The sequence below is a fragment of the Seriola lalandi genome, unplaced genomic scaffold (genome assembly GCF_002814215.2).
Source record: "Seriola lalandi dorsalis isolate HSWRI2012SDOR001 ecotype SW California unplaced genomic scaffold, Sedor1 jcf7180002054256, whole genome shotgun sequence".
NCBI classification, from domain to species: Eukaryota; Metazoa; Chordata; class Actinopteri; order Carangiformes; family Carangidae; genus Seriola; species Seriola lalandi.
Genome location: NW_019524809.1, coordinates 1,171,937 through 1,195,462, shown reverse-complemented (window position 1 = coordinate 1,195,462; position 23,526 = coordinate 1,171,937). Strand labels below are relative to the sequence as shown.

At 41.1% G+C, this 23,526-nt stretch overlaps 2 protein-coding genes across 2 annotated transcripts in view; one reads left to right on the top strand and one right to left on the bottom strand.

Moving 5' to 3' along the window:
* The first annotated feature begins 3,024 nt into the window (after window positions 1-3,024).
* On the top strand, window positions 3,025-6,976 carry LOC111653963 (terminal nucleotidyltransferase 5D-like). The gene has a single exon (XM_023404754.2). It carries the CDS (start codon window positions 3,029-3,031, stop codon window positions 5,330-5,332), a length of 2,304 nt encoding a protein of 767 aa, XP_023260522.1. The 5' UTR covers window positions 3,025-3,028; the 3' UTR covers window positions 5,333-6,976.
* Window positions 6,977-8,348: 1,372 nt separating this feature from the next.
* Window positions 8,349-23,526, bottom strand: part of brwd3 (bromodomain and WD repeat domain containing 3) — a 15,793-nt gene continuing 615 nt past the window's right edge. The window contains 37 exon segments of the mRNA XM_087173550.1: window positions 8,349-10,950; window positions 10,953-11,327; window positions 11,432-11,566; window positions 12,111-12,199; window positions 12,526-12,695; window positions 12,803-12,955; window positions 13,089-13,232; window positions 13,338-13,385; window positions 13,478-13,553; window positions 13,634-13,759; window positions 13,864-13,984; window positions 14,067-14,222; window positions 15,215-15,276; window positions 15,484-15,595; window positions 15,714-15,796; window positions 15,886-16,010; window positions 16,426-16,533; window positions 16,612-16,719; window positions 16,887-17,079; window positions 17,168-17,238; window positions 17,584-17,754; window positions 17,860-17,953; window positions 18,097-18,277; window positions 18,445-18,585; window positions 18,683-18,908; window positions 19,050-19,178; window positions 19,260-19,394; window positions 19,515-19,665; window positions 19,761-19,865; window positions 19,967-20,007; window positions 20,110-20,210; window positions 20,632-20,702; window positions 20,795-20,895; window positions 21,085-21,306; window positions 21,556-21,716; window positions 21,827-21,925; window positions 22,103-22,253. Of these exon segments, the coding sequence (XP_087029676.1) occupies window positions 10,499-10,950; window positions 10,953-11,327; window positions 11,432-11,566; window positions 12,111-12,199; window positions 12,526-12,695; window positions 12,803-12,955; window positions 13,089-13,232; window positions 13,338-13,385; window positions 13,478-13,553; window positions 13,634-13,759; window positions 13,864-13,984; window positions 14,067-14,222; window positions 15,215-15,276; window positions 15,484-15,595; window positions 15,714-15,796; window positions 15,886-16,010; window positions 16,426-16,533; window positions 16,612-16,719; window positions 16,887-17,079; window positions 17,168-17,238; window positions 17,584-17,754; window positions 17,860-17,953; window positions 18,097-18,277; window positions 18,445-18,585; window positions 18,683-18,908; window positions 19,050-19,178; window positions 19,260-19,394; window positions 19,515-19,665; window positions 19,761-19,865; window positions 19,967-20,007; window positions 20,110-20,210; window positions 20,632-20,702; window positions 20,795-20,895; window positions 21,085-21,306; window positions 21,556-21,716; window positions 21,827-21,925; window positions 22,103-22,253 (5,187 nt within the window). The 3' untranslated portion in view covers window positions 8,349-10,498.

Sequence of the window (23,526 nt, the reverse complement as noted above, 5' to 3'; positions counted from 1 at the left end):
AGAGAGACTGAGCGTCGTGATTTACCGTAAATTTCGTGACGCCTGATTGCCATGGAAACAGTGCTTCTGTGCTGAGAGGAAACTGTCCGCGTTAACTTCAGCATCAACCTCTCCAACGGGGTCGGATAAACCTGTTGGGTATCTCACTGTTTATTTATTTTTCTTGTGTTGCTGCTCTGGCTTTACTTCCCATTTTTATTTATCCAGAAACCAGGTGAGTTTTTTTTCTTTTTTGTAATTGCGCGACTGTTGTATTATTGTGTGTCATTCTGGCAAAACGCAGATAACCGTACTGTTTCCCCCCCAGTATATAAGACAGTTTCAGTCATAATATCAGCCTGTTCATTTACTTAGGCTGGCTGTCAACTTATGAACTGCATTCATATATTGCCACGATTATAATTGTACCATGGAATACAGAATCTGGGCTTTATGAACTAACTAGTGATTTAGTTAGTTGCTAAATGAGCAACATTTTGAGTTCAGAGGACAAGATATAATGGCTGTAGTGAAACATTACAGAACCAATGGCCTGTGCAAAATGGTGTTGGCCATGGCAGCTTTTAAAAATGCCCATCAACATGTATGTCTCCAGATCTATTGGCTGAATATTATAGTGTGTAATTGTTCTATATTCCATTGACCAGGCTTCATGATAAAACATTTCTTGAAAGTCACGACACTAAACGCCACCTAAAGTGGTGCATTTTGTGTCGTTTTGTCACACAAGGAAAGAGAGCAAGCGAGTGATGCTTCATTCAGTGGCTGTATGACTCATATAGTCTTATCTATAAAGAAACCAAGAGGCAGAAGAGCAGTCCTGCTGCAGGACCGAGCTGATGTAACCCGTGAGATTCACTAGAGGCTGCTGTGGGCCATGCTTTCCTGTGCCCGAGTTACTGCCACCCACTGACAGCATTTACACTGGTGACTGCCAAATACTGACACAGGCTGGGGAAGCAGTAGGCTGTTCACTAACTGCACTCAACAGATCATCAAGTGCTGTTTTCAGTAGGCGTACCTCACATGGCCATGTTACTTTGAAAACAATACAGATAAAATCAACCAGCAATACGCATTTATCACATACTATTTAAAGTATTTACATGAAGTTTTTGCCACTCTGGCTCCATTTTAGTTAGTAATTTAAATGCAACAATACGGTTTTTTTAAGCAGTTACTATATTACTATTTTTTATCTAAACTATATCTAAAAAAAAAAAAAATGGAACAAGACTCACCTTTGATTTTATACAACTAAAGCACCATAGATCTGATGACCTAAAAGTTGGTGCATATTTATATTTTATTTCAAGCTTTACAAAATTGCACGGATTCACATACCTCTGGAAAAATGATTTGAATATTATTATGGTGGAGCAGCAGAAAAATAAATAGCAGTGCAACCAAAAAGTAGGCTAACTAAACTTCCCAATCTATATAGTGTAATCTTAAGTGTCCAAGGTAAAGCTCCTCTCCGGAAGTAGTTTTGGTTGTGAGATTCTATTCTCTAAATCCCAGTGGGAAATGAGAAAAATTCAATGTCCTTCTCCTTTTTTAAAAATGTATATATATCTTACATGATGGGCTAGTGTTGACTTAAGCATAAAGGCAAAAAAGAAAAGATAATTAAAAGGACTTTATAACGAGTTCAGGGACAATGAGAGCATTCATCTTTCTAAACACCCCGAGGATCCTTAACTGATCCCTTATCCATACTGTTGTATCTGAGAATATGAGGATCCTTTAACGCTTACAAACAATGGTCCAAAAAATCTGACATTTTCCTCAGTAGTGAGTGAGTCAGTGTACATTAATGATGACGTACTCTTCCCCCTCTTACAAATACAGTGTTGCCACATTATAACAGCAGGAATAAACACATCATCAATCAACTGCATGCTGTTTGTTAGCAACATTATGGAGTCAAGTGTATAACCGCAGTATTATATGCCTAGTTTGTCATGACATACTTCAGTGCTTCTATTTCAGAAGAAGAGTGCTCTTACATACAGGTGCAGTATCAACAGATATGTCCAGCTTGCCTCTTTTAGATCTATCAAACTGGTAGTCCCTGTTAGGTGATAGCCAGTGAATGACACACAGGGGAGTCACCTATAATTAGCAGATGGGTGGATGATCATGGATGATCAAGAAATTCAACATGGCGACTGCTGAATGTTTATCTTGTTTGACGAAATGCAAAATGGCATGAGAGTAATGACGTTCACAGTGCTATTGGAATGTATTGTCTCACTCTCAGCAAAAAAGTTCCTCACAAAACCTCACAAAGCATCCTGGGAGGAGCTGCAAAGTAGGCACATTCATCTCATTCATAGCTAAACCAGCCACAGCCAACAAATTTGTCTTCTTCATTAGATAAGTTGAAGAAAAAATCTGTTATTATGACAGCCATGTCATTGATCTGTAGAATATCAAGTTTAAGAAACAAAATGGGGAGCACATTTTAATTTACATTCTTCAGATACACTTGTAGCTTCTTTTCATCTGTGCATTTCAACATGGAAAATTTTAATTAGGTCCCTTATGTTTGAGCTATTAAATGGCATTTCGTTGACTTCACCATATGTTATGATGCTGTCGCCACATTGTGGCAACACGCCAGATGAGTTAATCAATGAGTCCTCCGTCCTCAGAGCTCACTTTGAGTATGTTGCTGCCCTTTATGCTTAATGCTGAATTTCAAATCTAGCTGATAAATAGTGTTACATATCTTAGGAGTGCAAAATGGCAAATGCCAAGTCTTCAAAGGACTAGACTTTCAAATAAATAAATTAGTGAAAAATATACTCAAGGATAAGGATGTAGAAAAGATGCTGGGATGATGCAGACAACGTGTAAAAAAAGAAAAATGTGTTTTCTCTACTCATTGCCATTTGTAAAGGGCATCTGGAACAGAAAGGCGGGGCTGGTGGTGGATGTTACTCTAAGAAAAAGCAGTCTTTTTTAGATTACAACATTAGCCATGATGTGATACATATGTCAGACCTCTGTTTCACAGGTAAGGATGATGGAGCTCCAAACGGAGAAGAGATTCCACAACTTGACCCTTGCGCAAGTCCAAGCTCTGGACAAGATGTTGACAGAGGTAATCCCGATCCATGGACGAGGAAATTTTCCCACACTGCAGGTGAGAGCAAAAGACATCATACGTGTGGTGAAGGATCGTCTGGTTGAAAGAGACATTCAGGTGAAAGATATACGCCTTAATGGTGCGACTGCCAGCCATGTCCTGGTGAGGGATAATGGCCTGGGCTATAGCGATTTAGACATCATTTTTGGAGTGGAGCTGCCCAGACAGGAGGACTTTCAAGTGATTAAGGAGGTGGTACTGGGCAGCCTACGAGACCTCCTCCCTTGTGGAGTTAACAGACGGAAGATTACTTGCCTGACAATGAAGGAAGCATATGTGCAAAAGATGGTGAAAGTTTTCAATGAGCATGACAGATGGAGTCTTATCTCACTGTCTAACAACAGAGCGAAAACTGTGGGGCTCAGGTTTGTTAGTTCGCTTCGAAGACAGTTTGAGTTCAGTGTGGACTCCTTCCAGATAATATTAGATCGCATGCTGGAGTCCTACTGGGAGACTGAAAGGAAACAAGGAGGAAAGTTGGCATTGAATGCTGGGAATTTGGCTAAAAGCGACAATGAGGATGAAAGCAAAAAGCAATCTAATTTGAGCAATCCTCAAGATTTTGAAGAGGATGTTGACAAAGACTCAGTAATGGCAACTGGTGGAGAAAGTCAGCGTCCAGATGAAGCAGTTTCTGTGCTTGAGAAAGAGCTTCCACATACAAAGACTGAGCATGTTGACGGAAAGCAAAATGCACAGCAAGTATTAGAACCAGAGAGCAGTAACTTACAGCAGGAGGAAGAGGAAGCGGATGGCATCGAGGACGTTCACTCAGAGGAGGACATTGTGTTTGAGTTATGTGAAGAAACCGGAGAAGAGAAAGAACATTTTCAAAGTGGTTATCCTTTAGTTTCATCACCTAAAACTGTATTTACAGAGATCAGGGATCCGCTGATGACACGTGCATGTTTAAAGCTACAGAGTAATGAAGAGCTACGTGAGTCACAAGCTTCCCAGCCAGTGTCTGTAACGCATATAGAAAAGTCAACTCCACAGGAAATAGTTCATTGTGAAGAAATTACTCAGTTCAAAGTAGACTCTGTAATCTGCAAGACTGAAAATACATCAGACCTACAAGATTCACATATTGAATTCTCCTTCCCTCCCCCAGCTAAGAAAACCTGCAGCACATCACAGGACGTTGTACCAGACTATTGCCCCTCACCAAAATTACAAAGAAAAATGTCACGAAAGATGATCAGTAAGCCTGAAAAATGGTCTTTGCTGACTGATTTGTCAGATCTTACAACACAGCTGTTTCCACCCATAGAAATACCCAAACCTCTTCAGCCAAAGTCTCCTGCACTGGATAGTGTTCAAGTTCATTGCTCAAATGTACCAGACACCAAGTTGGAGAACTTGGAGGGTACAAATGCTCTTACAGTTCCCACAAACAGTTCAGCCAGTGCGCTTCAGGATGGGACTGGATCAAATGAAAGTGGAGAACAAACTGTTAAGGCAAAACACTCAAAGAAGCCCCCTGATTCAGAGACTCACACATGTGCAGCGAACATCGCCACACAGCCACAGGTTGATGACCTGACAGACACTGTCCCAAACAGCTGTGGGTCAAGCTCATGGACCGGGGCAGCAGGGGAGCCCACCATCACTGTTGAAGCAGAGTGCATGTACGGAGACTTTGAGCAGGCGATGCACCACCTCCGCCACCGCCTGATCGGCACCCACAACCCAGAGGAGATTCGAGGGGGCGGTCTGCTAAAATACAGCGACCTGCTGGTGAGGAACTTCAGGCCAGCCAGCGAGACAGAGATTAAGTCCTTGGAACGATACATGTGCTCCCGCTTCTTCATTGACTTTCCTGATGTAAGCGAGCAGCAGCGGAAGATCGAGGCCTACCTGCAGTGCCATTTCATTGGCAGCGAGGAGACAAACAAGTATGACTACCTGATGACCCTGCGACGTGTGATAGATGAAAGCACGGTGTGCTTGATGGGACATGAGAGGAGACAGACGCTAAATATGATCACAGTCCTGGCTCTGAGGGTGCTGGGCGAGCAGAACGCCATCCCCAACACAGCCAACGTTACCTGCTTCTATCAGCCGGCTCCGTACATGACGGAGCCGATTTACAGCAGCTACTTCATCACCCAGGGCCAGCCCCCACTCGTCTACCACCCCTACCCTCTACATGTCCACATGCAGACTGGCCTGGTGTAGCTACAGTGACATGCCCACAGGGAGGCATGTAGGCTTTCAGCATGGTGCTCTGCAAGCAGAGGCACAAATGGAAGTTTTAACAACAACAAGCAACCACAGGCGTAGTGTTGTTTAATGCTTTGACATCCCTCCTGCTTAGGACATGAAAGATCATAAAAGGTCAGAATTGAAAGGGGTCTGGAGGCAAAGCTTGTCACCCTTTCAAGATGAAGACTTTTGAAAAGGAAAGAAATGCTCGGAGCCCACTTTTTCAGAGAGCTCAGAGAGAGAATTTAATTGAAGTAGGGACTTTGTTTACTGCCATTTCAGCTCAGTTTTGGCAGGGCACTGGTCACACTCCCCTGTTGAGGAGAATGTTGCAATGTGATAATTCTCTATAGCTACAAGCTCAAGTCATAAAAAACATAATTTCTGAAACACCTGTTGGCAACAAAATTCTTAGCTTGGGTGTTTGAAGTTTGAATAATGATAAATTGTTTCTGAGGGGTTAAACCCCCATATGGCTTTTTTTGTGAACCATCATTCTCTGTAGAGTAAAATTCAGTACTGTCTATACTTGTGTATTCATGGTGGTGAGGACAACTGAAGCATGTTTCACTTTGTAAAAAAAAAAGAAGAAGAAAAGTTCATAAAAAACCATCTCTATTTCTTGTTTCTTGTTTAACTAGCAACAGAAGCAAAAACCAACCATCAACTCTAAACAGATTTTGATTCTGATTTGTTCATATAAATACGTGGCATCACCTTTTTCCAACACCACACCATCTACTTCAAACCAGTGAGAAAAAACCAACAACAACAAAAATCTCTCATGACAAAAACCGTTGGCACAAAAATAACTGTTAATGTAGGAGCCCATCACTCATCATAAAAAGGTGAAAATATGTTTTCGGGGCCTTTAATCTTTTCTTTGAACATTTAAAAAATGATTACATAATGTAAAGAAAAGCTGAAAAATGACAGAAACCCATAAAACACACTTCCCTGTTTTTGTCCTGTAAATTTTCGTATTCCTCATCAGAGAAACATCCCAAGGAATCGCCTCCGGATGACATTATGAAATAAGCCTCGGCTGTCGTGTCATTAATTTTGAATAAAATATGTTCACATGTTAATATGTTACATGGTGACAGTTGTTTGTTGTAGTGGACGTAGTGAATGTCAGTTCTGTCCGGATTTTGCCTGCCACTTTGTGCCAAAATGTTACTGCACATTTGAGTTGTTTGAGCAGTCTACAATGCAGCCAGCAGTTATTGCACTCTGTCCCTGTATGTTTGTTTATTGTGTATGCATAGCTACAGTACATGTATTTAAAAAAAGACAATTTAAGCACAGGTTTGGATATGTGGGCTGCTCACACTAAATCTGAGACTGAAGCACAATGTAAATGCACATAGCTGTTGTTGAGTAGATAAGGTGTTTCAGACATGCTTGTGAATCTCCAATTACATATTGAAGACATCTAGAATACCATGCGCAGTAGTGCCCTATGCAGCTTTTAAGTGATGTATCTATCTTGAAACTCTGGGTATGTTGTGTATCGTTAAGGAACTGTTTCACCAGTAGAGAATGTCAGATATTCCTGTTGTGATATCTAGTTGGTCAGATTGTTGTGTTATTGTGATAATAAATATAACACAACTGCTCTTTGTCTGGAGTCTTTTCTTGCTGGTCTGAGTTACACTGTTACTGTAGGACCAGCCATTTGTATAATTGTCCTGATCAAATGGCAACATTGGCATCCAAAGTACACAAACATTTTTACAGAAATCTTTGCAGTGGTCAGAAATAGTAAAGAATTGTATCTCGTTATATGCATACATGACCTAAGATGACTTTTTAGATTTTCTTTTTTTGTCTTTTTTTGAGTACTACTTTCATACTAATAACTGTAAACGCATCACAAGTGGACTTTTAGTCAAGCCAGTGTTTGGTATTTGGATTTGAGGACATACTGTTTTCAGCCAATGAAGTCTGGTTAAAATTGAATATTAAGATCTTGTAATTAATTGACATTTGCTTCTAAACAGATCAAATGAGTTTGAGTTAAAAGTCTGTTATTATTTAAAGCATTAGTTTAATTCGTAACTGAAAAACTTCATCGTAAAACCTGCTGGTCCTCCTCTCTATTGACACCGACACTTTATGAATATCCTTCAATCATTTCTTTGGTACACCAAAGACACCGAGATTTTATAAATGGAAAAAAAAGGTCCTCAGAACTCCACAGTATGTTACATCTAAAGCCTCAGTTTCCACTCTGTTTGGGACATGTACAAAAATGGTACAGCATTTAGATGTCTGTCCGTTTTGAGTCCTGTGAAAGTTTTATGTTTATGGTCCCTAAATTCTTTATACGGATCATAGACTTTTCCAATGGTATATTATTTGGGTATTCCATTGCTGATACCCAACTATCTGATGAAAAACCAGCATCACCTGAATTTATAAATGCATACAGACTATGCAATCCCAATCCTGACCATATTTTTAATTCTAGTGAAGCATAATTATTTAGCCAACACAACCTTTCACCATATTTCCTGCCTAACCCAGAAAATTGTACACCGCTATTCCAACTACTGTAAAAACTCAGCATTTTAGTCACTTGATATTATTTCTTCTGAATATCAGTATGCACACATGTAACAAGACTTGGCTCCTTTAAAGTGAACTTTCCTTTTTTATGCACTGACCCATTTTAATTCCCACGACCCTACAGTGTCTCTGCAGTTTCTAGGAGTGGCAGAGCATGGTCAATGGCATCAAAGCTCAACCTTGTTTGTTCCTCATCCGACTCACCCCAGCTTCCAGTGCAATAATGCACTTGCAAATGGTACAATTAGGTTTACAACTGTATTACGACTGACAAACAGTCCCAGTATTCTGAAACTCCTGACTCTTTGCCTTTGGGGCACGACGCTTATTACCCATTATAAACACAACAGATGACTAACTTGCACAGAAATAATTGTCAGACATGGAAAATCTTACAATTTTAACATTCATCACCAAATACTTTTAAGAGAAATTTTATTTTTTTATTAAAAAAAACACATACAATCAAAACATGGTGTATAAAAGACGGTCACGTAAGCTTATTCCACCTACAGTAGAATGTTACTGTTGTATTTGTCATCAACTACTCTGATGCTTCGAGGCAAGACTAAGAGCCATCTACTATATGAAAATAAGATCCCAAAATGTAAATCATAGTCTTCTCACACTCAACCAGAATCATTTCCCTGGGTGCTGATTTGTGTGTTATATTTGAGCACCTGACACCAATCAAACTCTTCAGCTTCCCAGAAAGCCGAACCTCTTTCTCTTTCCCCCATCAGTGACCACACAGAGGCAGAGTGGTGAGGTGGTGTGTTTGGATTAGAGCGCCCAGTGTTGAATGAGAATTTGTGACTCAGCTTTTCTGGTCTTTCCTCAAATGATTTACCAACCAACAACTGCAAAAGCTTTAAAGTAAACATTATTGGTGCAACAAAACGAGATGCAGCCGTTTTGATGTAATTCCACTAGGAGATTTCAGAGACATGAACTGATCAGTCAGCAATCATGATTATAAAACTAGGCAGAAAAACTAGACAGTGATTCTGACACCAACTAGACACCTGATTGTGTAATACCATGGAAAAAGCCATTATGTGTGCAGTTGATCCACCCAAAGTTAGAAATACATCAGTCTATTGATGGTTGGAAACAAGGGAAGAAAAAAAAAAATGGCACAACACACTCACAAGGGGCTGATCTGTGGTTGCTCCCTGTGCTTTAGGCCATAGAGAACAAGACTGAGAATTCCACTCAGATGAGACCTTCAGCATCGTAACACACAGGTTGAAGAGTTTCCAAGTTAGATCCTGTTTTAGTTGATGAAACTTACAAAAAAATTGAGTGTGCTGGCACAGTTCAAAGCATTCTTACACAAAAATCATGAGGTTTTATCTCATTTCATTCTCTAATATTTTTATTACTAAGCTGCCACGTGGAGTAGATACATGTGCAAATATTTCCTTTTCCTCATCACTATTAATGTACGAAATAGTTAAAGTAACCCGAATATAATACAATGGAAAAATAAATATTTCTGTGGAAGCAAGTTGCAAAGGGACCCTTTCTGCTTTTGCACATGCTGGGTGAAGAAGGTGCTATGGAAGCAACCATGAATGGATGCCGGTCTGATCCAGCAGGGAGCATAACCAGTACAAATACAAAGGACGCAGTGGCTATTTTTACCCAAGAAAGAAAAGAAAAATCACTTAAAAAAAAAAGCACCCAATTCTAACTAAATCCAAGAGTCGAAGAGCCAAAAAACAGTCAAGACCATTAAAAGGAAGCAGGGAAAACATTAAACATTCACAGGCCAAGGCCGTTAAGAGGGATATCACTATGGTACTGTATTCTACTGACCAAAGTCACTGATTCCCAAGTATTGCTTGTCCCCATACTAAACTGGTCTTGTTTCCAGCCACAGATAGAACAAAATCTGAATGATGTGAGCTCTGAAAACTAAGGCATGTGGTTGTGAAGACCAAGTACTAAAAATGTTGACATCAGTGACCTTGAGTGATACTGTATGTCTCTCACTGTAGTTGAGAGTGAACTCGAGAGTTTTGCTGAATTACTTGTTGAGAAAAATGAAAAAAAAAACAACAACAAAGAAATAAAAATATGAGCACCATTTTTTGGCATCTCCACATCCTTCTTTGGTGACTAAGAGTAAGAAAAGTTGTCGGAGGGATGAAGAGGAGTAGATATAGTGTTTTAGTACTGGACATGAAACACACAGGACAAGGAGGAGAAGAGCAGTGCCATGTCTTCAAGTCTCCTCCAGCGAGCAGTAAGGCCGAGGTGAGTTAGTCTAGTTGGAGAGGGTCTGTGTTGAACAGTAGCTCTGTCCACCAGGGATGAAAACTCCTTGGCAACATGTCATGAGCACCAGCCATCAGTTTGAGAGTCATAAGCAGTCTCAGATAAAAGGAAATCACCACATACATACATATATATATATATATATATATATATATGTATATATACATATATATACATATATATATATATATATATATATATTATACACACTTGTACAAAAAGAAAGAAAAAAATCCCTGAAGTATAACTCATGTTTTGTATTGAGGTTTGAAAAGGGGCGACGTGTCAGTGACTCCAGCCCATGAGGTGGCTGACACGGGCTTTCTCAGTCATACGCCGTACCCGTCCTGAGCGGGACATGCCCAGGTTGAGGGGGTCTTCTTTCGACCCATGGCCATCATCCTCTGAGTCGTCCCTGTACAGAACTGTCCTGCGGCCCTGGTTGCGTGTGTTGACTCGCCGAGACTTGCACTGGTTGCCTCTCGGATTGCTGGCTGCTGCAGCTGTCGCCGCTGCAGCCCCACTCTGTACTTCATCAGAGTTGTCCTCATCATCCTCCTCCTCCTCCTCCTCCTCCTCCTCAGGTTCCTCCTCCTCCTCGGGTTCCTCCTCCTCCTCGGGTTCCTCCTCTTCCTCCTCCTCCTCTTCATGTCTTACATCTACCTGTTGCTGCTGTTCCTGCTCCTCCTCTTCTTCTTCTTCTTCATCCATTTCCTCATCTTCCTCCTCTTCCTCCTCTCATCCTCCTCCTCCTCCTCCTCCTCCTCTACTGGTGGCTGCACTCGTGCTCTTTTAGGTCTCTGTGCCATGTCCTCTCCTCCTTTGTGTCTCCTTTTTCCTGAGGCCGCCACCTTACCTTTAGCTGACAGGTGTACTGACAGGCAGGGAGCTTTGCTGTAGTCATGATCTCCCCCTTCCACGTACTTCTCCCCCTCAGAATCAGAGCTGTTCTCGCTGTCTGATGATGACGAAGAAGAGGATGACGATGAGGTGGAGGATGACCCTGACAAGGAGCTGTTGGATACAGATGCCTCCTCATCATTGTCAGACTGCAATGCTTCTTGCCCAGGGCGCTGTCTGGAGCCATTGCTCAGATGCAAATTAAGCTGGTGCCCTGATCCAACACAAGAGGACGGTGACTCATTTCTGCATCATAACTGTTAACGTCACATTAAAAGACGATGATACACTTTAGATAGAATGTATCTCTTGTGATACCTGACTTCTTCACTGGAGTTGATTGGCTGCGGGTCACCCGATGCGGCCCTTGGTTTCTGCCCTCGCTGCTTGTCCCTGAACTTGGGGAAGAAGGTTGGGTGTCCTCTTCCTTTGCTACACTACTGCTTTGTTGAGCTAAAGAAAAGAAAATGTGCTAATTACCCATCAGAACTGTAATAACAATGACGTGATCACCAAACAGGTTATAATTCATGCTGTGGGGGACGTGATGACTGTCCCCCTCATACAATGACAATCTATTCAACAGCTATTGAGATATTTCAGTCTGCATCAAAGTGGTGAACAGACTGCCCAAACACTGCTCGCAAAAGTGTAAGTTGTGCTCAGGCTAGAAGAAAGCCCTCCAAGCAATCTGCCCGTGCCGATGTACGGCTGGGAGAAGAAGACATTTGTCTGGGTAAGGAAAATGGTGAAAATAAGTCAACCTTACTAAACAGGCTAAAATAAGCTTTTGCAGACTCAGACTTGTGTCAGGGTGCGTTTCAGAGGAAATCCTGTAAGTAATGTGATTATTCTTCTACTAAATTAAGGTCATTACCGTTTTGGAAGAGTAATGATTTTTAATTTTCCAACTCTGTTACCTGTGCAACAATTACAGCAAGATTCAGCAGAACAGAAGGAGCTAAACAACACACTAAGCCACAATAGTGAGTCTTACCCTGATATGGTCTCTGAGAACGATTCTTCGTTGAGGTCTGGGATTTTTTTGGCTTTGACACCTTCCCTGACTTGTGCTTCCCTTTAGGACTGGACATAAGGAAACAGACAAAAGAAGCAACATTTCAGAACAATTATCTACATTATATGATAATTTAAGGCTTTGAAATATGTTTTTACAGTAGGACTAGGACTTATTTTTTAACAGAAAGTACATAGAAAAGGAAAGAAACCAGTTTTTAAAAAATATTTATAAAGCTGGTTCCCAAATGTAAAAAAGGCCTTGAGTTAAATGTTAAATGCAGCACATCTGAGATATTTTCAGGCATTGCGGACACCCTGTGTAGACTGGAATGAAATAGATAATTTGATAATGTAGAGGGTCGAGTGACAGCTTTGTGAATGAGACTCAGTACCTTGGGGATGGACTAACAGGTGGGGAACTGCCTCCGTTGTGCAATCTGTTCCTGTAACTGAGCCTCTGACGAGCCCGCCGTTCATTCTGAAGGGCAGACTTATAGTCAGAGATGATGGAGATGATGTGTTTCTCAAAGAAAGCCGACAAGCTGAGGGTCATGGTATAGATCTAGATGTAAAACAAGAAAGTTGTAATGAAACTATTACACTATTACTTTTATAGACTTAATGCAGCTATATCACATTACTTTTTTAATCAAACGGATGCTACTTCACCTGCGATTTCTTGTTAGGTGTGTATGCTTTAGAGTTGCTGAAAATAAGGCGGATGTCTTTGGCAAACTCCATCGGGTTTTCATAATTCCCTGCAACCAGCGTCTCTGACACTGTACCCAGATCCATGGGAGTGTCAATGATGTCCCGGTAGTCCTGAACAAAAACAAAATTCATGTACACAGGAGATTAATTTTAATTTGACTATTTCTTTTAACTCTATTTCAAACGGTATGAAGTGTTTTCTGGCATCTGTGGACTTATAACTGCAAGTGATGGATTGTTTTACCGGATACTCAAAGAGATCCACAGGCTGTCTGAACGGTTCTGAATCAGAGGAGACTATCATTCGACGCAGCAGCTCACGACATTGACTTCTCCATGCTTTCACATCCAAAACCACACCGCGCTTCTTAGAATTCAGGTTGGCTCCCTAGCAGAGAGAAAATGATATTAACGAAGACTGGAGCAACTGATGATGGTTTTAAGTATGTGATGCTCTGAGATAGATTGTTGAGATACACTGGACTCTTCTTACCCGATGTCCCGTAGATGTTCCTGGTGTGTCAGAGTCGACGTCCAACTCCTGCAGAGGAACAAATACAAGCGCTAGTGATTATTTACAGCCAACACATTAATTTAAAAAAAAAAAAAAAAATTTGAATACAACTCTCTCACCTCAGCTTCTCCTCCACTGCTGATCTCACACCTCAGTCTGTGATACAGATCCAAGATGTCTGTGCAGCTCTGGTCCCTACAGGAGACAGAGGGCCATGGAATCAGACTTGAGTATTGGTCACTATTATTCCAAAAGGCTTATTTCCAGAGTCTTACCCGATGTAGTGCAGGAGAACGTCAGTCACCACCTTGGCAGCTGCTACAATGGGGCTCTGGGGTTCGTTGAAAGTGCGGGCATTGTGTTCAATGTAACGCACCTCCCACATTAATGCAGAGATTCGCCTGCAGCAGAGAACATCAGCATTTGAAACTCAAATGTCAGCACTTTAACATCAGGAATGTGAATCCAAGCTGAAGAAAAAAAAATGTCTAGGTGAGGTGTTCACCTGTAGAAGCGGTTCTCCAGTCGTTTGCGGATAGTGCTAAGGTCAGTGGGGTAAGCCACCACAGTGCAGTACAGAGGGTAGTCCTGTAGATTTACAGGTGATGCAAATGCCTTGGCTACATCTGCGGGCAAACAGAAATAAGATCAAACATGGCAAAGATGACTTCACAAACCCTACCTGTTATCATCCCTTTGGTGACCTACCCAGTGTAAGAAGCTGCTCAATGCCATGGATGACTCTTTGACAGTCTTCATCCCGTGTGTGAGCCCCCCATTCTCCTTCCTGAGGGGTGTAGAGCAGAGCCTTTAGCTCCTCCTCTGCCACCTCAACCCCATCACCAACCTGTTCTGGCAACGCAGCTGATGGAGTCACAAAACGTGTCAGAATTGAAATGAAGCAGTATTTAGTTGATTGCTCAACACATACACAAGGAAGAAATGGCTATGAATTACAGATGATTGTTAGCAGCACAATTCTGCTAAAGTACTTTATAGGTAACTAATTGGTTATATTTTCATAGGAAAACCACCTATTAGTTCAATTCCAGGCATTAGAATGTAGTAACAACATAAAGCCTCCATGTTTAAGTGACAAAATGTTTTTCAATACATGATACATTCAAAATATAAATGGCCTACTTGGTTTTATAATTATGTCACAAAACAAAACAGAGTCACTAGAAAAGGAGCAACAAGTGGTTTCAAATCCTGGGGTTTGGTCTAGTCTTCAAGTGGACCTTTTCAACTGTTAACTGTTCAAGAATATGTAAGTGGCCATTATTATAAACAGTTTGAAGTCTCAAAATACTGAAAATAAGCCCTTTTGCCCAGAAAGTACACAGGCCATTTAAGAGAAGGATACCGATCAATTATTGAAGTGTGGGGTGTTTTTACGTATGATTTAATGATCTTCCTTATGACTGGAGCACAACTGATGGAAATTTGATTGCTCTGTACTGTTTTTTTAAATTATGGTTGTTAATTGTGTTTTGTACATTTTTATGCCTTTATTTGATAGAGACAGTGAAGGCCGACAGGAAATGTGGAGAAAGAAGGGGAGTGATATGCAGCAAATGCTTTGGCCGGGCGGGAGTCGAACTGGACACTCACTGCTCAGGGCATTTACAGCCATGTGGTATGTGCCCTTACCACTTATCCATCAGGTCGCCCCATTTTGCAACATTTTTAATGTATGCTTGTATTGTTGTGAACTCATTCTCTCAGTATAGTGAAAAGGGAAGATTTTTTTTATTTTGCTATACAGCCCTGGTTCTAGATTCACAACCAATGTTGTTGCCACATAACGCTCTGTTTTTATTACAAGGTGGAATTCTCATGTTAATACTACTAACCTCCCTCAGGAATAGGCTCCATGTCCCAGGGACTCATCTTCTCCCGCTCACCATTATCCCACCTGATGAAAGATAAAGAAAAAACATTAGTTGGTTATTCAACCAAGCTGTGTGCGAGATTATAATCGCTTATCTGATTTAACTTTAATGAGAAGTGACATTGGGTCAGCAAACAAGAACATGATATTAATAGAAAGCAGTGTTGATACGTTATGTTGGAGTAGAGTACTCCTCCTGCAGCCACAAACACTGCAGACACACAGACGTACTTTACTGCATAGCACTGAAACGGGCTATCTGGATACTCTGGCTGCAGAGGCTCCTGGTCTTCCACTGAGCCAAACCACCAGGCATCGTCAATGATGCTACGGAACCTCATACCTGTAGACAGCAAAGCGGGGAAAGGGATCAAATATAAGTGAATGACAGCACACTGTCCACAACAATGAACACGAGTGGTAAACACTTCACTTCAAAAGAGATCTGGGGACTGACTGACCTGGTTGCCAGTTGTGCTCTTTAGCTTCGTTATAAAACTGCTGCAATACCAGAAAATCTATGACATCAGGCATGTCATGGTACCTTGGGAGTGTGGGAATGAAAAAGTGGTGAAATACATACAATAAAACATTTCAGTTTTAATCTTGTATGTACTGAAAATAAATGCTCACTTTAAAGAGAAAGACTCATTGGTCATCTTCCCTGAGACTGGGTCCAAGAAAGACAGTTTTAGGCAGCAGAGGGTGGGAGGCCCCACTTCATACTTGATACCAACCACCTTTACAGATTCCTGGTCCTGAAGGGGCAGAAGAAAATCCAAAAAAGGTGTAAGACTCAATGAACGAGAGCTTCTCAGATATAAAAATGAAGACATGTCATGGCTGCATACAGAGGTACACCTTTTACATGTTTAACAGAATATATTGCTGTAGTTAATTTGACACAAAGTCAGATAATGATGGCGAACACTAATGTTGCATTTAGATTCAAGATTCTTGCAACCCCTGTGCTCCACAAGCTGTTTTCATTCACAAAAAGGCAATGACTTGTGGGACATTGTGGGGAAAAGGCTTTGCAGAGGGATTCTGCCAATTTTCGTACATGGCACACTGCAGTGGAAAGTGGGCATGACCGTCGGTTTGCCAGTTTCTCAAATAGAACACCTAAGGGCCTGTACGCAACACTGGCTTTTAAATGAAACTGTGCCTCACCCTGAGATTCAGTCTGTTCCACGGCTGTTTCTGAGGGTTGATGCTGTAGGCCTTTGCCCTGCGGACAGCCCGGACGTAGGCCTGATGCCCCTGTTTGAAGTAGATGAGCTGTGGGAGGACAACAGAATCGTGATTAAAATATATGTAATGTACTTTCCTGTTTGATGTTAAAGTTACAGTCTGTACCTCATCTCCCATCTGTGGAACAAAAGGAGAGCGGTGTGGAATGGTCTCCATGATCCATGATGGTGGCAGCCACTCTTCTGCATCAAGTCCAGCCAGAGAGGAGGGCTTCTGAGTACAGACAGTTTGTTAGAACACAACGCTAAAGTACAGAATTCCTCCTGTGCCTTGTGCTCAGGCTGTAGTGAGACAGCATTTAAAACCTGGAGCACAACCAATGCTTTTCCGCAAAGACATGTTTTCTGTGAGTATAGGAGCTGCAGGTGATGTCAGCTCACCTGTTTGGTCTCCTTGGGCTTCTTCTTCTTCTCATTTTCCCTCTTCTTGGCCTCCTTTGCCTTGTCATCACCTTCTTCCTCCTCAGAGCTGCTGTAACCTGCGGGCTGTACAGGCCTCCTGGTTGGTCGCTTTGGCGGCTGGAGGTTGATCCCAGCATCGGCTGTCCAATCAGAATACTCACTGGAAGAGTCACTAAGAATGAAAGAGGGGTGTTGTTAGGTGGGTGACAATTGTAATTGTAATTACATCTTGAAAACACTGCTCCACCAAAGGTATTTACCTGGAGCTACTTTCACTCTGCCACTGAGCTTCACCATCGGAGGCATCGCTTTGCTCCACCTGTTCTGCTGCCTGTCAACACAAAGACAGAAAACACCTCTCTTATTATGAATGATGGTTAATAGATGGTGCTTGTTTGTGGCTTCATGATTCTTTTCATATTTTGAGTGATTCAACAACTTTTTATTTTCAATCAACTAAAATGGCAGTTTTTGAGACTTAATAAAACTATTTATAATTTCTGTAATTTCATTTTAAAAACATCATAAAATATCATATTAAATGTATGTAAAAATCAGTAACTTTCAATTCAGACTACTGACAAACTAGTTTAAAAAAAAAATTCTAGATACTACAACGTACAGCACAATTCTTTATGTAATGTTTGGATATGTAGAGTAGAAAGATAGAACATACATCTCCATCACTATCAGAGTCTATTTGGCTGTCAGAGTTACGTCGGGTGCTGGAATTTCGACTCCTGCTGCCAGGACGGCGTACTTGAGCTGAGCGGGTCTGATAGGCGTGCCGCTGCTGCTTTTTCTTGGTCGGCCGTAGCGATCGAAGGCGGGAGGTCAGTGGATCATTCTACAAAGTGCAGGAGGAGGATGGGAAGTGAGGAGAGCAAGAATGAATTGGCATAGACAATATTTTTGATTCTGGAAAGCAACTGTCAAGTGGAGAATAGCAAACCTTAAGTGCGCAGGTTACCGGTTTCTTCCTCCTCTCTGCATTGTATAGAGAACATTCTATGTCGCCTTTGGCTTGTCTGCACTCCTCGAAAACTCTAAGAAAAAAATATTAATTTCCATAATCAAATGTACACAACTACTAAAAATAAATATATATGTATACAAAAAGTTGTTTGTTTAAAAATCTAATCTAAACTCTTTAGCGTCTTTAAGTCTGATAAAATTCCCTCTGCCTCACCTGAAGATCCCTTGTGGCACTTCAGTGACCACCACCCTGCGGCTCCAGGCCAGCAGGTCCCTCTCAGTAGCCACTTGACTGCGTAGGCCGTTATGCTGCATCTGCCACAGCCCGCCCACCTGCCCACTTCTGCGTGGTTCAACAGTTGGAGAGGAGGCCACCACCTCTGCTGCATCATCCGCTAAGAATGAGAAGAAATTTGCTCATTATGACTTCAGAAATACAGCATTTTTGACAATAGAAGTAAATAACATTTAAAAATCTAGTATCCACACAATGCTCATGCTCATAGTTTTACAGTAAATCAAAGTATTTTATAGGCATAGTTTATGGCACAGTGAAACATACCCTCTGCCTCTTCGTCCTGCTGTTCTGCATTCTGGCGCTCATCCTGCTCGTTCTGTAACTGTCTGATGAGATTGTCCAATAGGCTTTCTCCATTTTCTGCCGTTTGCTGGCCAAGTACCTGCTCAACCAACTCTCCGTCACCTAAACCACACAAAGTCAAACTGTGTCAGTCACATTTTCTAAATTAAAATTGTGCAAGCATTCTGAACCATACACATAATAAGGGAGCAGTTTTTACTGTTAGCCATGTATCCTAGCTGAGGTATTAGCTGATCCTCCTTGCACTTCTCTCTTCCTGGCACCAGGCGCTGGTAGTTAGGAGGGTGAGGATTCCCATCAACATCCACCAGGAAGGGTGGAGGCATTAGGTGAGGAGCCTGCTGTGTCTGCTCATCCAGGACGTAGTTATTAGAGTCCCGAATAAGAGGTCGGTAGTCCGTGTGAAAGAACATCTGGTCAGGAATCTGGAGTGGATCAAGAGTAAATGTGTGTTGATAATGAGGTAATAAAGGGTAAGTTACAACACAGTAAGTTAACCACATATACGCTAGGAAATTATGAAATATATCTTAAGTATGTGGCAAAAAAAGGCTTTGTGCAGTTACCTTCTCATATGGTCTGCTGCAGCCGAAGCCAAAGATGAGCAAATGGCCGTGTGAGTCAGTGCAGGCAAAATGCTGCCCATCAGCTGAGAACTTGCAGTCAAAAATAGCACCGTGGCCTTGCCCTTCAATCTGGAAACCAATATTTTAATATGAATTATGTGATAGTGTAAAGAAACACTACTGCTGCATTATTCTCAGTTGATTAATTACCATGTTGAAGAAGTTGCGGATCTTGGCTCCTTTGGACAGGTCCCAGATGTAAATGTTGCCATCATGGCCAGCAGACAGCATGATGCGGGAGTCGAATGGGTGAGCCTCCATCACAAACACCTCATCATCATGACCCTTGAATAGAAAGAGCACAAACATTAAGGGCTATCAGTTTGTCAAACGCAGCTGTTTTATTTATTTATTTTTTCATCTTGAAGGAGCTGCACAGTAGAAATGTCCACTTCAGCCACTCACAGATAAAACATGCAGCAGCTGTCCAGAGGTTGTGCTCCACACTTTGAGCAGGTAGTTTGATACTGCTGTGATGACCGTGCTGTCTGCGCGGTCCCAGGCCACCATGGTCACAACCAGCTTGGTTTTATCATCCCCATTAGCAGCAGTACTCCTGAAGGAAAATATCCCGCAAGACATGATACGCTTAGAAAAGTACACAGACAGAAATGGCATCTGGAAACTCGATATTACTCTTTACTCTATTACCCAGGAAGCCTGGCAGCCATGTCTAAAGTGACGCTCTTCCATTCTTGTTGCTGGTAATGCCAAATCCTGGCTGTGCCATCACGACTGCCACTCACAAACCTTAGGCTGAACACAAATACATGGATACACATTTAACTGCCAGAGGCTCCAAAACCGCACAAAAAAGCAGACTGAAGTTCATTCAGATCTCACACACACACACTCACCTGTCACTGTTATTGCTAAACTGGACGACTACAACTTTATCCTAAAAACAGAAAGAGGAGATATCCAAGTTACACAGATCTTGTTTAAATTAGGTTTTAAAACAGAATGCTGCTGAATGACAGAATTTCAGAATGTTTCTTACAGTGTGAGCATCAATCTCAGAGACTTTCATGGGAGTTTCAGCACCAAGGTAATAGACCCTGATCATGTGATCAGTGCCACCGGTAGCCATGAACATACCACCTATTAACAGTGAACACAGAATGAAATGGAAGTGACAAGAATACATTCAGTCTACAAGAACATTAATATATCTATGACCTGTTGTTCTGTCGCCATTTATATGTTCAGTATATGTTGATTATATCTGCCCAGTGAATTGTATCACACTATCTAAACATTTTCCGTTTTGTAAAGAATGTTTTTTTTTAAAGTTACAATATCCCCAATACATCAGTGCGGAGTGGTCATCAAAACAACTTCCTTTGCATAATATATAATACCTCATTTCTATGTCAGCAGTTGTTCTGTTCCTCAAATGACATCCTCACACTGAGAGTTGTGTTAAGTTAATATTTATGGATAGAACTACTGTTGATACCACTTCACTTTATGAAAAGTACATCTAAATATGAGATGTTACCAGGCAGGGAAATACACTTACCACTACTGAAGGAGGAAGTGGAGACCTGTACTCCTGGACGTGATCGCTCAACAAACTTGACTGGTTGATCACTGAAGAAAGAGGAGAAAAAGAAACTCTGTAGTTCTTGATGAAATATTATATAAAAAAGTAAAAAGCTAAAAAAAGAAATTCAAACACTTACTTGAATTTCATGCTGAGTGAGTGCCACTTCCAGAAACACACCATGCCGTCTGCACCTGTGGAGGCCAGGTACCGTGTTGTCCCTTTGACAGCAGGACAAAACTAAAGGGAGAGAATGTCAATGTTGGTTAGTCACAGGCAAGGACTGACAAGATTTAAAAAATAAAATAAGTTCAAATAATTTTGGACTTAAAGTGAAAGTAGAAAGCCTGAAAAAAACGTCCCAATCCTGGATGTTAACGCTAAACACTAATTTGTTTTAACTATTCCTTTAAAGTGCATCGGCCTCACCTGTATGGATGTAATGGAGGCAGCATGGGCCTGCAGAACAGTGATGGGTGCACAGGTACGTAAACACCACACTCTGATGACTTTGTCACAGCTGGCCGAAGCAATCAGAGTATTCTCGTGATTGACGGCCATGTCACAGATCTCTGCTGAGTGGCCACGGAGTGTTGCCAGGAGCCGGCCATCATCTGTGGCCCAGATTTTCACCAGGCAGTCATCTGAACCCTGAAAACACAAGACATTGGCAACAAATAAATGAGACGGTTTCAATAGGAGATAATGTACATCCGACAGAACTTCTTGCCAGGACCTGGAAGCATACATTTACTTAATTCAACCCTCATGAAAAAATACCTGAATTGCAGTATTATCTTTTGCAACATTTCAATAGTTTGCATAGATGTGATTTGATAGATGGAAACATAACTAGTGAGATATATTAGATAAAGTTGGGTTTCAATGATCATTGCTCACCGTAAATATCCGACGACCAGTGCGGTCAAATGCTACACAGTAGACTGAGGAAAGGTGGCCAAGGATACGTTTGTGTATCTTCATGTGTTGGTAAGAGGAAGATGGCAGGACCTGGCCAAAACGAGCTGTGCCTGTGGCCTGACGTGCACCCATGATGGACACTTGATATAAAGACACATAAAAATGATTAATATAAACAGCTTTAACTTAATTGGTCTGGGGGCATAGGTTCTCTTAGTGGGTATAAATTTAGAAAAAAGGTTTCACAAACCAACACTGGGAGCATTTCCATTGCTGAATGGGGGTTCTGGGGGACGTCCTCGGTGGAGTGCAGCAACAGCTGAACCACTGCATACTTTGTGGCTGCAACCTTAGTTACACAGGTAGTTTGTTGAGAAATATTGTTAAAAATGACTGACTATTCATTTGGAAACAGATCTATTGCCAACTCACCACACAACATTTAAAAAATTACAACAGTATCAGCAGACGGGATGTGCATTGACACAGACAGAAAAGACCTGATGAATGGGAAGAAAATACTCACTTTTTGTGGAACGAAGCAAGGACTGTTTTCCCAGGCCCAAAAGTGTTTTGACTCCAGGAACACTAGGTGGTACCTCCTTCTCTATTAGCGGGCCTATCCGCTGACAAACACGAAGCAGATAATCTGCAGGAATGTGCTGGTTCAAAATCACCTACAAGAGTCACAGACAGCTATTACAAAGTGATACATCATTTAAAAACAGATACCAAAGCATTATAATCTCAGTTGCATTCTCAAAAATGGCTAGAACAAATAACTAAAACTTTAAATTAATAAAAGGAATTCCAACTTATTGCAAAATATTTCAAATTATCATTGAAAGTGACTGATACTGGATGTTTGAGGCAGGAACCAATAGATGTTTTAGAGATTTTAAAACCTGACAATGATATATCAGTTATTAGTAATTTTTTAATGAAAAGACATCCCTAACGTTTGTTTTTAATAATTGGGGCCATGGTAAAGATTGTCAGTACTCTATGTGGAGAAACCATGTAATGGAAAGACTTTCTAAATTATAACAAACATATCTTCAGCATTTCTGTACAGCAATTTCTTGTTATCTATCAGCACATTCAGCAGACATATATAAGAGCATTAGCTCATGGGACAAGCTAATATAAGCTAATATAAGCTAATATTATCCCATATGTTGGCCCAACCAATTTATCCATCTAGCTTTATTTAAAAGTGACATTTTGTTTTCTATTTAAGAAAATCTAAATTGTGGGCGTGACTGTAAAATATCTGTTGACATACAATATAAAACCCTTTTTGGGTGTAACCTTCAAAATTTCAGCTGTCAAGTAAAGTAGTTTTTTTCTCTTCAATTGCCTCTCCATGAAGTGAAGTCCATGAAGCGAATGAGTCCTATGAATTTCTTTAAGAAATTAAACTGCAACATAAACTCGACACTGCAATAAACCTTCTGTGATTTAAGTGAATCATTTTACAGGTCGGTTTATTTTCTAATATTTACAACAAACATAAATTCTATTCGAAAATTCGAACAGCTGTGAACTATTACACAAGTATGTAACTATCAACTTCTTCAAAAATCACTTGAATTTTTTCTTTAAATTTGTTGTTTATACTTGGTCATAATTACAATTTGCAGCATGGTTTTGTGATGTAGTGGGTTGAAAAACAATCCAGAGAGAGGGGGAGGGACATACGAGAAAGGGGAGGGGCAGAGATCCTCATAGCCAATCAAAAGAGCCTCTTACTGTTGGCTCGAAACTACAACTGTGATTTTATAGGCTCCAACAGAAGACTGACAGCTCTCTGGATATGGTTAAGCCTATCACTACCAGTCCTCGTCTCTTTTTCCGCCTGCTAGCTCACACAATAGCAAAGCCTGTTTATAGTTATTTATCAACAGACCTGTACTAATAGAAATGTTAAAATGTCTTCTAATGAACATA

Excerpts from the sequence above, each read along its gene's own strand:
- LOC111653963 (XM_023404754.2), top strand. The coding sequence starts at position 3,029 with ATGATGGAGCTCCAAACGGAGAAGAGATTCCACAACTTGACCCTTGCG.